Here is an 11265-nt window from a genome sequence, read left to right as displayed (position 1 = left end):
GTTAGACGAGTCAAATGGAGTCTACTCATAACAGACCTTTGCATGGACACCGGACACAAAGGGAAATTAGCATTCAATTTGACATGTGATTCTGGCCAAATGGTGAATTAAAGTCAAACTTGTTTCCTATTTACTTATTTGTCTTCAACAAGAACATAAAAAGTCTCATTTAGTGCCAGTAAATAGATATATCAGACTATTCATGTAAGCTGGGACCCAAAAACAAAAACCCCAAGAAGACAGCTCCAAATAGCCCCTTAGCTTTTTTAAGATACCTTTGTTTCCCACAGTGCATTCGAAACTATCACTAAGAACAGTACTCAAGATTTCTGGTTTCTGTACTGTACACTGTACACAGATATTTCACACTATAAGCTTGTTATAAAAAGACTGAGTGTGAATAAAAATACTTTCACACCATTTCTATACTTGTTATTTTCTCACATGCTGGTACATTGTCACTGTAAACCTCGTAGCAAATGTTGATCTACAGTTGTGGTCAAAAGTTTACATACACTTGTAAAGAATATAATATAATGGCTCTACCGAGTGTCCCGTTATTTCTAAAACTCTGATTTTCCTCTGATAGAGTGATTGGAACAGATACTTCTTTGTCACAAAAAACATTCATGAAGTTTGGTTCTTTTATGACTTTATTATGGGTTAACAGAAAAAAGTGATCACATCTGCTGGGTCAAAAATATACATACAGCAGTGCTAATATTTGGTTACATGTCCCTTAGCCATTTTCACTTCAATTAGGCGCTTTTGGTAGCCATCCACAAGCTTCTGGTTGAATCTTTGACCACTCCTCTTCACAGAATTGGTGCAGTTCAGTTAAATTTGATAGCTTTCTGACATGGACTTGAAAACATGTGGACAATGCTGAAGAACAGCATTGTCCACATGTTTTCAATGGGGTTTAAGTCAGGACTTTGGGAAGGCCATTCTAAAACCCTTATTCTAGCCTGACTTAGCCATTCCTTTACCACTTTTGATGTGTGTTTGGGATCATTGTCCTGTTGGAACACCCAACTGTGCCCAAGACCCAACCTTCGTGCTGATGATTTTAGGTTATGTTGAAGAATGTGAAGGTAATCCTCCTTCTTCATTATCCCATTTACTCTCTGTAAATCACCAGTTCCATTGGCAGCAAAACAGCCCCACAGCATAATACTCCCACCACCATGCTTGGCTGTAGGCATGGTGTTCTTGGGGTCAAAGGCCTCACCTTTTCTCCTCCAAACATATCGCTGGGCATTGTGACCAAAAAGCTCAATTTTTGTTTTGTCTGACCACAGAACTTTCCACCAGAAGGTCTTATCTTTGTCCATGTGATCAGCAGCAAACTTCAGTCGAACCTTAAGGTGCTGCTTTTGGAGCAAGGGCTTCCTTCTTGCACGGCAGCCTCTCAGTCCATGGAGATGCAAAACACGTTTAACTGTGGACAATGACACCTGTGTTCCAGCAGCTTCTAATTCTTGGCAGATCTGCTTTTTGGTGATTCTTGGTTGACTCTTCACCCTCCTGACCAATTTTCTCTCAGCAGCAGGTGATAGCTTGTGTTTTCTTCCTGATCTTGGCAGTGACGAAACAGTGCCATGCACTTTATACTTACAAACAATTGTTTGCACTGTTGCTCTTGGGACATGCAGCTGCTTTGAAATGGCCCCAAGTGACTTTCCTGACTTGTTCAAGTTAATAATTTGCTTTTTCAGATCCATGCTGAGCTCCTTTGACTTTCCCATTGTAGCGTTTGTGGGCGTTTGTATCCAATGAGCCCTATTTAACCTGTCTAAGAGAAGTCAGCAGCTGTAGTCACTCATAATCACTCACAAGTTAAGAGGCCATGCTATGAAGCTCAGTTCACTGACAACTTTGTAAGTCACCAAAATTGCTAATTCATGTTGCTGTATGTATATTTTTGACCCAGTAAATGTGATCACTTTTTTCTGTTAACCCATAATAAAGTCATTAAAGAACCAAACTTCATGAATGTTTTTTGTGACAAAGAAGTATCTGTTCCAATCACTCTATCAGAGAAAAATCAGAGTTTTAGAAATAACGGGACACTCGGTAGAGCCATTATATTATATTCTTTACAAGTGTATGTAAACTTTTGACCACAACTGTATGTCTGCCTAACAAGCATTACTAGAATAACAACATAGCAAAAGGATTAGTGTTTTTCTTTTTTCTTTTTTTTAATTTTATTTCTGCAAATAGGAAAATAGCATTTCTGGTATTCAAAAAAAACAAACAAACAAAAACAAAACAAAAAGAAAATATCGCCTGTGCTCAGGCATCACAGAGAGAGAGAGAATTGGATGATGATGATTAGGGAATACAGGTCTGGATGTAGGTCAGTAGAAGCAGCCTGGGGAGGCTCAGACACAAAGACAGCACTGGTTCAGACAGATAAACACGTCTGCCCGTCTGTTTCTACGCTACAGAGCATGGCTGCTTGGAAAGAATGAAACCTAGGGTTTCCAGAATGCTAAGAATCACAGATATAAGAACGATTGCTGTGTAAATAAGTGCTCTATTTTTGCGCTTATCCATAAGCACCAGTGTTGCTCCAGCTAAAGTTAAGACTGCCGGTAGTTATAAGTGCCTGTTCAACAGAGATAATCCAGCTATGTGAGGTGTTACGCTTGTAATTACAGCCTATTTTGTGAAGCACCGGTAGGTTAACAAGCACCACAATGTTGAGATCTAATAACACACGGTAATACCGACCGCCACGGGCAGTTGAACCTTCCTTACAAAAATTGCTTCACTATTTTTTTTTCGCATTTTGCTGTTCCAGAGCATTTTATGGAACTGCCATAAGAGCAGGAGTGTTTTCTGACTGTTTCTCACTTTTCACTAGCACAAGTGCACTTGAGACCAGCAGACTCAGCTTAATGGTTTATGTGAACGGGTAGAGCGGGACTCCAAATCCCAGAGCATAATCAGTCCGACATTCCACAGACTGATCGCGCTACAATCAAACTCACATAACAGACTGAAAACCTCTCCAGGAACACCACTGAATAGCTTAATGCGCTGATTGAAAATCCTTGGATTTCAAAACAAACAAACATCTATATAAAGGCTACAAGCTGTACACGTCATCTGTGTCCTTAATATTCAGTACACATTATATTGAATATGCTAATACAAATGATTGGATAGATGTTAGCTGCCTTTCCAGCTATTCATACTATTAGCTTTTCTTGCTGCTATAACCAAAAAAATAAACGTTTACAGTAAGTGCTACTGTAAATTTAAAAAAAGAGCAAAGTTTCACATCACTGTTGCACCTTATAGGCCCATAACTACTTTGTGTGTGTGTGTGTGTGTGTGTGTGTGTGTGTGTGTGTGTGTGTGTGTGTGTGTGTGTGTGCGCGTGTATGTTTTTTAAGCCACATCAATGGGCTGCACAATGATTTCCAGAGAACAAAGAGCTTATAAACCGTATAAACGAAGGTGTCCTTTTCATCCTCCCACAGAGGGCCAGAACAGGGATTTCAGGTTTGGCAACCCCGTGTTCAGAGTCACAGTTAAATAAGAGCAGTCATATGATAACAGCAGGCTCAACAGAGGTTTTGTGAAATGGACAAAGGCATCGATAAAGAGATTAGGACATACTGGGACTGAGAAAAGGCATACAGGTCCAAAGCATTTTGGATCACGACTGGATGAATGCGATCAAGGCCAGAGGTGTGGTCCAGAAAACAGTGAGTTTTGCTCAACTTGGCCAAATTATCAGGGACACCAGCAGTTCAATACGACTAAACTATCTCTGCTGTGAGGAGCCTCGGCATCCCTCTGAAAGTACTTTCAGAAGAATTCAGAAATTGGGAGCGGGTTTCCGAACTCTCTCGCGCGTATCGCGTTAACGATTAGAACACATAAGTGCAACAACGGAAGCTTCATCTGAACCATTTGAACCCTGAAGTTTACCTTTGAGGAAGCAAATCGATTGCAAAAGTAGAAAAAAAAAATTCTATAATTACAGATGTTCCCATTACTGGTTAGCACTCTACTTCCCACAGCACCTGGCAGCTTGGTAACTGGAGCAGTGGGGCACGCAGCGGTTACAAGAGGAGCCCTTATAAGAATGTCTGCTGCTCTGCATTCTGCCACGCATGAGTGCGCAAAGGCCAGGAAATCCACTTTGAGCTGACTTTTTCCTGAGGTGGCTGCTAGCTCGGTACAATATGAGCAGCTCACAAGGAGCACTGAAGGTAAAACAGAGGGGAGGAAGAGACGGGACAGAAACTTTGAAGTGAAACGGCAGCCAACTCCCGAGATTCTTCTGAAAGTCCAGCTCGTAAAGCACCAAAAGTCCTGAGGAGGCCCGGACCCTCACCGCGCTGCCCAAATCGAAGCTGGGCAAGGGAGGCACGGCAGGTGTGGGTGGGTGGATGCTGGGCAGGGGTCAGGTCAGCTGAGGGTATCACACGGTGGCTCTGATAATCCTGCTGGGCCTGGAGCTGCGGTGGACCTTTGTGTGTTTGGAGAGGTGGTCGCTGCGGGCAAACTTCTTCTCACACAGTGAGCACTCGTAAGGCTTGACGCCCGAGTGAGAGCGGCGGTGACGAGACAGTTCGTCGGAGCGGGAGAACCTGGAGACACAAGAACAGAGGGGTGGTGTTATCCACAGCTTGAAGGAGGTTTAGAGACACACCAGCTAACATATCCATTAATCGGGACATACCAAATCCCTTCCTCCCAATGATGGATAAGATTACACAAATTAATATTGGATTTATTATATGAATCAAATCCATTCTCATGTTTTGCAGTTAAAGATGAAATATTTGTAGAACTTCTGCCAGCAGATCTCCTGTGTGGGAGGTACAGTAAAGGTTCAGGAACTTCTGGGGCCGAGCGTGCTGATTGGTCAAATGTTTTTGTGCTTTTGTAAGTTTTTTTAAAAAAAAACCTGCAGGTCATGTTTAGCATTCACAGAATAAAAGTGGGAACTGTGGCATAAAGAGAAGGATTTATCTTGTAATTGCTCACAGTCTGTCATTTAGTCCTGTAACAGAGAGAGTAGAACAGCTAAGAAGTGACTATTATCTTCACTGAGCTTCAAACTTAGATAAGGAGTTAAAACAAGTCTCAGTCCCTTTGGAAGTCCCTGACATCAATCCTCAAAGCTAAAAGGCATTAAAAGTCTTTAATGACACAAACGTAATCACCGTTCCTTATTAAGACTGAATAAGCTGGCAATGGGTAACAGGAGACTGAGAGGCTGAAATCAATATTTAGCAGATAAAAATGAGAAAATGATCATATGAAACAGTTTCCGCACGCTCAGTTACAAATGATTCTTTATTAATATGAAGCACTCCAGTGCGTTAACAGCCCTGGAAAAATCAGATTTTTTTACCTCAACAATCATTTAAGGCACCACTTCAGCAGCTGAGGAAGGCCTTGTGCAGACACTGTAGCACAGGCTCAAACACCCCTCTCTCTTCATATCAGTGAGACCACCCGGGGAGACCAACGTTTCATGTTTAATAACTACCATCTCAGTCTCATCGGTGATCACCATCACATCTCAGCTCACCTCACAGGTACTTTTCAACCACCTTTGCCCTGCCCTAAAACACACAATATCATAATAATGTATGTATGATCCCTATCTTACAGTTAACTGAACGCCGAATGGTGACCTTACACCTGCGTTCACCATGCGCATGCTTGTTGACGTTTCATGCACATTTGGTACGTTCATCTATTTTGTTGATGTTCTATATTTGTTAACGGTTTTTATCTTCGACAAAATAAGCCAGTGTAAAACTGCTTAAAAGTGCAGCAGAGCAGGCGACATCAGCATGAAGATAAGATCCCGAAGGCTGGGTGAGCATAATCATATCATGAGACACTTTCTGAAGCAACCTGCTGGGTATTAAATACTCAATATCTATTTGATTATTTATGTTATTCATATTATTTTGATGCATTCCAAATTTCAAATAGTTTCATTGTTCATAGTAAATTTGTTATATTTTTACTAAACTACATGCAGGTCTTTGCTAGCCTTTTAGATTTTTTCGTCAAGACGTCAAGATGAACATAATATAAAGAATCTAACATCATGCTGTTTTGAAGAATACTTGAATCTCATAAACTCATGAGCTAAACATTTACTAAGGCCACAGATCAAGAGTCATTTTACTGTGGGCTTCGATATAATCGGACTTCATTTTGCAGCCAGAGGTGCTGCCCCCTACTGACTGTTAGAAGGAATGCAGGTTTTAGCCACCTCTATACTGGCTTCACTTCCCAGAACTGGAAGCTTCACACATCTTTTAAGTAAACTGTTTTTACATGAAGGTATTCATATAAAGTTATGCTAATTTATGTGCATAATATTGTCAATTGACAAAATAGCTTTGACAATTGACTGCTGATTACCATCAAACCTTTGGAGCCAAAGGGAAAAAAACACTAGACAAAAAGCACTTCTAGACACAAAGCTTAATGGGCTGTTAACCAGGAAGATGCTTTGTTAAACTCGTAAAGTATAACCGAGATGGAAACTGAAATTCTTTGTTGCTATGAAAGTATTCTGTGGATGCATAACAAACCCTTGTGAATAAAGGAGCAGCTGAAATTGTTTATTCTTCTTCCGTTTCCTCATATTGTAATAAACGTACCGTGGCGTGTTTGTGCAAGGTCTGTTGCTCTAACTAGTCTTGCTGGATCAGGCCATCTGCTTAATCAGTGCCAACAATCAATCATGGGGAAAAACCCCTAAAACCTCATCTTAACTGTTAAACCTGCTACAGTCTGCATCATGTTCCATACCTCCACCCACACTCGGGCCAGCTACACGTGTAGGGTTTCTCTCCTGTGTGACGGCGGAAGTGAGCTTTCAGGTGGCTGCTTTTGGTGTACATCTTCCCACAGCCTGGGTGGGAGCACTTGTGGACCCTTTCAGTAGGTGGCACCCTCGTCATCCGAGGAGCCATTGCTTTTAGCACACCGCCTCCATGGCCCCCGACCCCAGTCAAGCCTGTGATCTCCAGAGTCCTCATAGTGATTGGCAGAGGGGCGATCTTTACATACTTCTGGTCAGTTGGCTTGTTATCACCACTGTTTAGTGATAACAGAGTGGTGTGGGTGGAGGGCACCTGGGGAGCCAGCAGGGTTACATTTTGTCCTGTAGCACCTTGAAGCCCCATGACCACATGGGTGAGCAAAATCCCACTTTGGGCCCCTGCAGGAGAGCCTGCTGGATTCTGGGCCTGGGCCAACGGAAGAGGCTGGAGTTGGAGCACCAAAGGAGCACCCAGGAGCACCGGTGGGGACAAGGTGGGTGGTGAGGGGTTAACTTGGGCACAAGAAGAAGGGTCAGCTGGAATGGGGCTATTTTTCCCGCCTTGAGTGGCATCTGAGCTAGACGTGCATTGGGAGGCATCAGTCTTTGGATCATTGATAGTCTCTGAGGAAGCAACCGGGAGAGCAGAGGCAGGTGGAGGGTCAGCGGAGCTGCATGGTTGAGGGGAGGACTCCTCCTTTGGAACAACCATCCCATCTTTGACTATTTCCATCTTTTCCCTCAAAAACTCTTCGATGTCCTCCAAGGTTGGGGAAAACGGGGAACAGGGGTGGAACGAGAATTCAGGCAGCTTAGGCTCCTGACTGGCAGCTTCCCCTTCTCCCAATTCTCCCAAGAAAATATGGAGACGCTTTTCTCCATCCTCCTCCTCCTCCTCTTCTTCATCTTCCTCATCCTCTCCTGGGCTGGAGCTGTGCAGAACCTCCACTTCCCTGGCTTCTGGGCTGTTGCAGGAGGCCGAACTGCCCCCCTGGCTGCGGTCTCCGTCCCCGAGGTCAAGGGAGAAGAGGCTGCTGCTGTCCCTGAACAGGTCATTTTCCAAACTCAGCATTCTGCTGCTGAGAGACACCATTGATCCTGTCCGAACGCTGCAGATGTAGGGGATGTAGAGGAAACTCGATCCAGAAGAGGAGACACAAAGACCTGCAAAGGCAGCAGTGAGACCAGATTTTATTACCCAGCAGAAAGTAAAAAGGCAGGAGGGCCTGAGGACCTCAATGACTCGATTATTGACTTCAAAATAAATATAGTCGATGCATTTGGCAACAAAAAACATTTTTCTCCTTCAGTTTTTCTCCTTAATGATTCAAGTCAAAGTTATATTGTAAACTCTGATTATGTCAGAGGGTTAAAACTAATACTGGAACAGAGAAAAAGAAATGAGCAAATACTCTAATGATGCGCTGAATCACACACATATCTGTATAAACGTACCAGGTGGTCCAATATCGATAATATCTAGAAAAACATATGCAGGGTAGTTGGGGTAATGGCATCATTTAAAATTTCTCTTTTAATACTGGATGTCCATACATATAACAAGTTTTGGCAGATGAGTGCATGGCATCCTCTCAGTCACACTGTTGCAAAACTTTTCATGCATAGCAGCATATTAGGACCCCTGCGGACAGCTGGGTCTAAGCCCCCCCCCCGAACCAATACACTGTTGGAGTTTACCGATCTATCTTATTAGCAGTTTTTAAACATATAAGAGTCTTGAAAAATCTCTGTGGTGATATTTTATGACTTTATACTTTTTTAACAAATGTCCTGGGGATGAGCTGAATGATTTGCTGCTGCACGCAAACAAGGTTAAACATGATTGGGTGCTCTCCCGCTGGTAAATGCATACTTTCTGGGCAGTTTATTTCCTGCTTCTGTGAAGAGAAAAGTAAGAATGTATGAGCAGGAGTGTGAGAATTCCTTGGTGGTGCAATGCAGAGTCTACTCCCAGTTAGTGTAAGTCTCTGGTCCTCACTTGGATAAATAAATACTTTGAGCTCTAATATAACGTTAAACAAGTCAGGTACTAAACGTGGACTCTGACAAAGGGCCCGTGCAGCACGCTGCTACAGCATCAGGGCACAACAAATCTGACTGTCATTGTACTTCAGCAAGGTTACCACCTTTCAACTATCCACTCGAGTGAGAACGTGGGAACCCCAGGGGGTGAGGGGTGGGGGTGGGGGGTGTTAGTCATTTGGGTTGAGGCGGCCCTTTAAATAGAGGCGCTGCTGTACATTTACAGTATTACTAAGTATCAATACCAAATTTTCAGACAGTTGATTGCTCATAAAAGCGTTTTATTTACTCAATGAATGCCACACACTGGAAATCCTGTTCCTGTGTGAGGATAACTCATCTAACCACAGCAGCTTATGATACAACTAAAACATTTTTATTGTCACCGGGCTATTTCCTGCCCAGTTATTTTAGTGACTAACAAACATGTCTGTTTATACTGCTTAGAATAATCCATGTAAGGCTACATGTTGCATTTTAGTTATATTTATTTGTTTACAAGCATGCCAATAATAAACCACAATAAACCTGTGGCTCCACTCTGTCGCCTTGGAGATGCACATGTCTGGAGATCCAACAGCTAGAAGCAAAAGGGCGGGCTACCAGGGGTGCCACCAATGGGGGTGCTGGGGGGGCACTGGCCACCCCCTCAAATTTTGCTGGTAGTGGCTTCCCATTACAAGACTGTCCTATGTTGGTAATTCTAATAAACGTGAGCACAAGAGAGAGGACGCCACCCTCTTATTTGATTTTCATATGTACCTATTTTCTAACTAGGCATAGAATTCTTCTCTTTTTTCCCCATATTTTTCAAGTAACCTATGTTTGACAACAGCATAATAAAATTGGAAATCATATTTTTGGTGTGCCACCCCAATATTTTTATGGTGACCCCTATGAAAGAATTCTGGCAGTGTGTCTGCTGTCAAACCAGGGTTCACATGGACTGAGGCCTCTTCTTTAACGCTACACCACAGGTGCCCTGTAACCACAGGCTGGCTTTTATTTTGTGTGCTTTTGCAGCTTTTATTTTTTAAAGTCATTTCCTAAGCTGCAGTGCATTTGACCTCTCACGTCCATCGCAGTGTTGGTGCTGAAACACAGAAAAAGCCTGATGTGAACGCTAAACAGTGTAAGAAACAGCAACCCTGTCTAGAGTTATGCAACAAGTGCTGGGACCCCAAAACGCATCGGGACTCAGATTTAATCCGATGGAGGGTCCCCGGGAGTGCGTTTACATCCCCTCACATGTCCGCAGCCCTTATGTTTAAAGCCAGCGTCCTGATCACAATAACCCCGTGTGCTTATGTAAAGGCTGTTTGTGGGTGCTGTCAGAGGGCACATGTGGCAGCAGGGCCTCGCTGCTCGCGCAGAGCACGGCCGCTTGCGCAGGGTAAACAAGGGCCGCACAGACGCGCCCACAAACACGCCAGAGAGCGCGAGCGTCGGATCACCGAGAGAGAAAAGATGGAAAATCCACGGCGCGACTGCCTGAGAAACGAGCGAGCGCTCCTCCGACAGCATGGCAGTACAACTGTGCCCACTCAGACATCCACGAGCCTCAAGTTCGCCTGGGTCATAAAAACTGCTCTATTTATACTCCTCGGTCTTTCCGGAGGAGTCGAGCGGCGCGATCCCGGCGGCTGCTTCGACCTACCGTGCTTCAGAGCGGGGAGAGTGTTCGCGGAGGTGGCGCAGTCCACGACTCTCCGTGTTTCGCCTTTATTTCTCGTCTCCGTCGTGTTATTGTCGTCGCGCACTCGCGTCCCGTCTTTGCCACGGGTCCATGTTGGCATTTCTTTTCCCAGCGTCACGTGACGGCATCGCTGCACAACTCGGAGGCACGGGTCCCTTTCCGCGCCTTTGATTGGACCAGCGCCGCGGAGGCTCGCCCAAAAAGGAACGCGCTGATTGGCTGCCGCTCAATAAATTCTGACTACCATGTGTTGTTAGAGGGGAAGCTATGCTGTTTTAACAGGATGCACCGTAGCCAGCAGATGTGCGGGGAAGGAGGTGGAAGTGGGGGTGACGGACACACTGATAAGAGGTCAAGATTAACCTGGGCCATCAGAACAACCTGCAGTTACTGCTAGAGATAAAGCTGCCGTGGAAGCACTGCTACCCAGTTGTCTAAGTTCCGTGAAGCGAGAAAATCAGGGAGGCACACAGAGCATCTGTTTATATCAAATAGCACAACATCCACCCATAACATGGATAGATGGATGGAACAAACATGCATGTGGACAGCTGGATGAAACCTGTGCAGGAACCAGAAGAACCTGCAGACTCAACACTCAGAGGCTCCAGCCTACCAGAAGATTCAAATCTTCCAGTTGTGGGGCAACAGTGCTCTGAATCACGTGACCGTGATTTACTCCACCTATGAATCTTTTTAGGTAAAC

The 11265-nt window shown here is 44.1% G+C and overlaps 1 protein-coding gene across 1 annotated transcript; it reads right to left on the bottom strand.

Annotated features, from left to right (window-relative positions):
- Nucleotides 1-2179: 2179 nt before the first annotated feature.
- On the bottom strand, nucleotides 2180-10684 carry LOC146708833 (uncharacterized). Its single transcript, XM_085455679.1, has 3 exons — nucleotides 10521-10684; nucleotides 6808-7984; nucleotides 2180-4613 (listed from the first exon to the last, which is right to left on the bottom strand). Exons 1-3 carry the CDS (start codon nucleotides 10657-10659, stop codon nucleotides 4445-4447), a joined length of 1485 nt encoding a protein of 494 aa, XP_085311805.1. The 5' UTR covers nucleotides 10660-10684; the 3' UTR covers nucleotides 2180-4444.
- Nucleotides 10685-11265: the final 581 nt, after the last annotated feature.

Source organism: Copadichromis virginalis, linkage group LG5, assembly GCF_057382275.1.
Source record: "Copadichromis virginalis isolate Kocher_CV1m ecotype Utaka linkage group LG5, C_Virginalis_male_GT1.1, whole genome shotgun sequence".
Classification (NCBI taxonomy): domain Eukaryota; kingdom Metazoa; phylum Chordata; class Actinopteri; order Cichliformes; family Cichlidae; genus Copadichromis; species Copadichromis virginalis.
This window is presented reverse-complemented; position numbering and strand designations above follow the sequence as displayed.

Excerpts from the sequence above, each read along its gene's own strand:
- LOC146708833 (XM_085455679.1), bottom strand. The coding sequence starts at position 10,659 with ATGCCAACATGGACCCGTGGCAAAGACGGGACGCGAGTGCGCGACGAC. Across the intron at positions 7,985-10,520 it reads TCTCCCCGCTCTGAAGCACG|GTCTTTGTGTCTCCTCTTCT; the intron begins GTAGGTCGAAGC and ends CTGCCTTTGCAG. Across the intron at positions 4,614-6,807 it reads TGGCCCGAGTGTGGGTGGAG|GTTCTCCCGCTCCGACGAAC; the intron begins GTATGGAACATG and ends TTGTGTCTCCAG.